Genomic DNA, 5,080 nt, shown 5'->3' on the forward strand with positions numbered 1-5,080 from the left:
CAAAAGGAAACTTTTCACTTTACTGCTGTACTGTAAGAAAAAAAAAAGGGATTATTGTAAACAACAACAACAGTATACTCAATATATCCATTAGTCGGAATTGAGAAAAATAGTATGTACGTAGTTTTTACTCCCACCTTGTGAAGGTAGAGAAACTCTTTTTTGGAAGCAAAATCTAAAGAAATACGGAATTACTATGAAAGAAAATTTCACAAAGTCCCATTCCCAAGAGCCAAGTCCACACTTGTAAATCTGCAAGTACACCCCACCCCACCCCATCCCACCCCCACCCCCCAAAGAAAACACCTTTCCCAAACTGCAAAATCTTCTGATTTGTACTCAAAAAGGTCAGCATCAATATTCAATATCATCATCAATAGTACATCATGACTTTTTCTTCTATCTTGTTTTCATCAAGAAACAAGTTACTATTACATGTAACATTATTATTATTACTGCTAATTAGCTGCTTAATCTCCTCCAAACTACTATAATCTAATGGATTTTGTTGTTCAACATGACAACCATTTCCATTAATTGGCTTTCCTCCACCTTCAATCAAGAACTTGGAATTACTCTGATCATCTTCATTACCAATAACCCCATCATAAATATAGCTATGAAAATCCAAATTTTCATACTCTGCACTCCCATCTGAAGAAGTTGTAGTAGTAGTAGTGGGACCCACATAATTACTTTCTTGAATTTGTAGTGTAGGGGAAGTACTAGCAGTAATGCCTGAAGTACAACTAGCAGCTGCAGCAGTGTTCAAGAAACTACTTGATGGGATTGTAGGAATAGTTTCATAGCATGGAAAAGTATTGTTGTTGCTATATTTATAAGCTGCTAGTGTTGTTAATGTTGTTGAAGGAGAAGAATATGGTAAAATTTGTGGGTAATAATTATTATAACCAGTGGTTATTTGGTGTTGATTTTGATGAAATGGCCTGATTTTATGAGATGAAGAGACAAATCCCATGAGTTTCTTTTTGAGCTTTGTGTTCCAGTAATTCTTGATATCATTATCTGTCCTACCTGGTAATTGACCTGCTATTATTGACCACCTGCACTTGTTTTAAATTTTGGGATGGAGTTAAGTTTCTATGACCATAAACATAAAAAAGCTTATAACTACACTTCAATTCTTGAAAGTACTCATGCATGCAAAGCCATAAGGATATTCTTTCCTTTTAATGTTTGCTGGCCTTTCTATCTTCTCACAAACGTAGAGATAAAGTCTGCGTATATGCTACTCTCCCCAGACCCCATTTGTGGGATTGCGCTGTATATGATGTTGTTGTTGTTGTTGTTGATAAGAGAAGCAAGATCCATGATATAAACTTGACTGAATTCAATATTTAAAGTTCTTAGTACTGAATATATATAATAAACTTTTGGAATTATATATTTAGAATTTCATATAACAACAACAACAATTACGCTTCTTTCCCAGCTAACATAGGATCGTCGTGTCCAAAATTTAGTAGTAGTGAAAAATTTAGTAGATTTCACATAGTATATATATTTATATTCCGTGTTGAAAACAGTGAATTCAGTTGAATTGGCTCAATATAGGCTCTAACGCCACTTATTTTTAGGTGAAGAAAATTTGAAGGTAAAAAAAAACATTTAGTTTGACTTTTGAGTTAGTAAAGAGAGATATAGAACATATATATATATACCTGCTTCCAATGCTAGCATAAAGGCTACAAATGACTCTGTCTTCTTCATCTGAGAATTCTCCATGTTTAATGTTTGGTCTAAGATAGTTTAGCCATCTTAATCTGCAGCTTTTTCCACATCTTCTTAGCCCTAATCACAATCAAGAATACAACAATTAATAAAAGTATACAAGAAAAGCAAAACAAGAAACAAATCAAGAAAAAGACCAACATATCAAGATTTTAATATTTTTTTCTGAAAAAATTAATGCAATTAAAATATATGTACCAGCTTTTTGTGGAAGAGCAATCCAATTGCCTCCAGTGCCAGATTTCTCAATATATTCTTTTAATTTTGCATCTTCTTCAGGTGACCATGGCCCTTTTTTCACATTTTCTTTGTCACAACATGGAGCTCTTCCCATTCTTGATCTTACTTTAATTTCTTCCTTTCTCTCTCTCTCTCTCTCTGTTTATTTCTCTCTCAAGGTTTTGAAATATGGTCTAAAGGACTGAAATTGGACAGCAATATATATTTATTAAGAGAGATACACAAGTCAAAGAACACACCTTAAATTTCAATTTTATCAGTTGTCCTACACTAGTTGAGTGATTAGACTAAGAAGACAGAAGTTTCCACCATAAAATATTTTACTACTATATAACAGAAACAGAAATGGAAATTATATATACATATATATATCCATTGCTCTCTTAGCTTTACTTGGTCTTTCTTTCTTCTTGTTACTTGTTTCTTTTTTGAGGGGAGCGTTGGAACAATAATAAAATTATCTTCGTGTAACTTAGGTTACGAGTTCAAGCCAAGGAGTAGACTGTCTATATCATATCCTTTGGGGCGTGGACCTTCCTTGAACCATGCGTAAACGCGAGATATCTTGTGCATCGAATTGCCCTTAATTTCTTGTTTTTTTTCTGTTACAGTGAATGAATCCAAAATCTGCCTAAGTAATGGCATACAATTCAGCAATTTAATATGATTGGTCATAGCCATATATAGGCCAAGTCATAGGCTGCATCTCTATATTACTTAACAAATTTGAACTGCCAAAAAAGCATAACAAAACTTCTAAGTGCCCCCCTCCCCCCTTGGCGAAGCCAGGAATTTCCTCAAGGGTGATTAAACTTGAAATAAGTAAAAAAAAAATTCTGACAAAGGATGTTCAATATATGTTATGTACCTCTAAAACATAATATTTTACCTATATACGCAATGTAATTTTCCGACAAAGGGTGGTCAATTGACCATCCTAAGCAAAGTGTGGCTTCGCCCATGCCCTCCCCCCCCCCCCCCCTACAATAACGAAAGTTATTAGGAGTTCGTAGCAAATTGCCAAGCATATGTATTTACTGTATTCGCGCAACAAATACAATATGTGTCAATTATATTCGTTTATACTACTAATACAATTTGTATCAACTATATTCGTTCTTACAACGAATACAATCAAGGTGAAATACATAAATATATGGGTGTAATAATAAAATTTTATATTATTAATACTCAGAACATAAACTCATATTAATGAGCTGTAATACATGTGAGTGAACTTTCTAAATCAGAGATTTGGGTGGCAAAACTCAATATAGATAAATAAGAAATTGTCTTAAATTAGCAATTTTATCTAAGAAATTCATGTTTCCTTATTCAAGATCATGCAACAAGACCCTAGCTAGTTCTATCAATTGACAGCATAATCATTACAACTGGGCAGTTGGTATGCATAGTACTTTCCTATATGATTAGGTTGTTTCAATTTGACCGACCATTAGATTGGCTGCTAAAAATAACAACAATAATAAGATTAAAAAGATGAAGATCAAAAGTCTCATATTATCTTTTGGCACTAAAGTTAGAACAAAAATAATAATCATACAAATTCAACTATTTACTTAGTCCTCCAATTTTCATAAGCTCATTCCTCTTATTACAGTGGGTAAACTTCAGTTATTTTAATAAGGAAAAAATAATTATATGACTTTATTATCATGCTTTCTAAAGTTTAGCAATTTATTATTATAATGGATAAAGTTCAGTTATTTAATGAAATAGAAAAGAGTTTTATGACTTTACCATTGTAATAATGGGGAGAATTCGTTACTTTAATATAGTAAAAAACACTTTTGCATTTCGGTTAAGGGTCTGATTTGTCCCTCTACTATCATAAATAGGCCTTATTTATCCCCCGTTTGAGTTTTCTATCAAAATTATCCCTACCGTTATACATTAGTTGCACATTTATTTCTTACCCGTTAAAAATACCCTCCCAGCTTTTAAGGAGCACGTGGCATCCCCTTATTGGACCAACTAACCCGCCCCAAATTTTAATTCAAACCCGCCCAACCCAACCAATTAACTTAAACCCATCGGTACAATTCCTTCCAATTTCCCATCACTATTTTCATCTCCGTCGGCAAGAAAAAGACCTAGGGTTCATCAGAGGAAAAAAATAGTCCATTGTAAAGTCTTTCTCTCCCACGTGCTTTCTTCTTAACTTCATACATTGGGTTGTGAATGTTTTCCACCATAGCAATTTTTGTCATGTCAGAAAGTAGTTCTTCATCAAAGAGGAGGTGCCATTGTGGGGCAAATCAGATCCTTAACTGTTTGCATTTTCACTGTTATTTGTAATGGACAAATTTTATAAATTTAACTTAATAATAGTATGCTAATGGGGTAAAAATTCCTTAAATATAAGTTAAGACCTATCAAATGTTATGGCAAAATTTTCGTAAAAATAGAACGGTCTAGCCAGTTTTCGGACTGGTCATTCAAAAATAGCCAACGTTTACCAAGTCAATGAAAAATAGTTACTATTTTGCTGCAACAAAGACCGGTCTAGCATAATATACTGGAGTTCGATGCACCTGTGTATGAACTTCCAGCATATTATGCTGGAACTCCAACACACGGAAAGTTCCAGCATAATATACTGGAGATTCGAGCACTTGTATATGAACTTCCAGCATATTATACTGGACCGATATACTTTGCTGGAACTCCAGTATATTATGCTGGAGTTCTAATGTACTTATGCTGGAACTCCATCATATTATGCTGGAGTTCCAGTATACTTATCCTGGAACTCCAGTATAATATGCTGGAGTTCAAGTATACTTATGCTGGAACTCCAGCATAATATACTGGCGTATTTTCCGGGTTTTGAACTGTGTTTTCGTTCAGATTTATCTTTACATGAAAAGTGGCTAGATTTCGATTACTTTTGAAACTGAACTATTTTTAAACGACCACTTGTAAATCTGGCTATTTTTTAATTTCTCTCGTACAGATAATGATGTAGAGAGATAAGTAGGCATGTGCTAATTACTACTCCTATCTCAAAAGTCATTTACTTACAATTAAAGAGGATGTTGAATTTATCTTTCGACAGTACCCAAAT

The 5,080-nt window shown here is 33.5% G+C and overlaps 1 protein-coding gene across 1 annotated transcript; it reads right to left on the bottom strand.

The window, feature by feature from the left end:
• Window positions 333-2,286, bottom strand: LOC109235315 (transcription factor RAX2-like). The gene is made up of 3 exons (XM_019401372.1): window positions 1,951-2,286; window positions 1,683-1,812; window positions 333-1,064 (listed from the first exon to the last, which is right to left on the bottom strand). The coding sequence occupies exons 1-3, from the start codon at window positions 2,084-2,086 to the stop codon at window positions 374-376; spliced, it is 957 nt and encodes a 318-aa protein (XP_019256917.1). The 5' UTR covers window positions 2,087-2,286; the 3' UTR covers window positions 333-373.

This window comes from Nicotiana attenuata, chromosome 12 (assembly GCF_001879085.1).
Source record: "Nicotiana attenuata strain UT chromosome 12, NIATTr2, whole genome shotgun sequence".
Taxonomy (NCBI): Eukaryota; Viridiplantae; Streptophyta; class Magnoliopsida; order Solanales; family Solanaceae; genus Nicotiana; species Nicotiana attenuata.

Bases quoted from the DNA above. Each gene is read 5' to 3' on its own strand.
- LOC109235315 (XM_019401372.1), bottom strand. From the start codon at position 2,086: ATGGGAAGAGCTCCATGTTGTGACAAAGAAAATGTGAAAAAAGGGCCA. The intron at 1,813-1,950 runs GTACATATATTT...GATTGTGATTAG, and splicing joins TGCTCTTCCACAAAAAGCTG to GGCTAAGAAGATGTGGAAAA. The intron at 1,065-1,682 runs GTATATATATAT...AAACAAGTGCAG, and splicing joins TATGCTAGCATTGGAAGCAG to GTGGTCAATAATAGCAGGTC.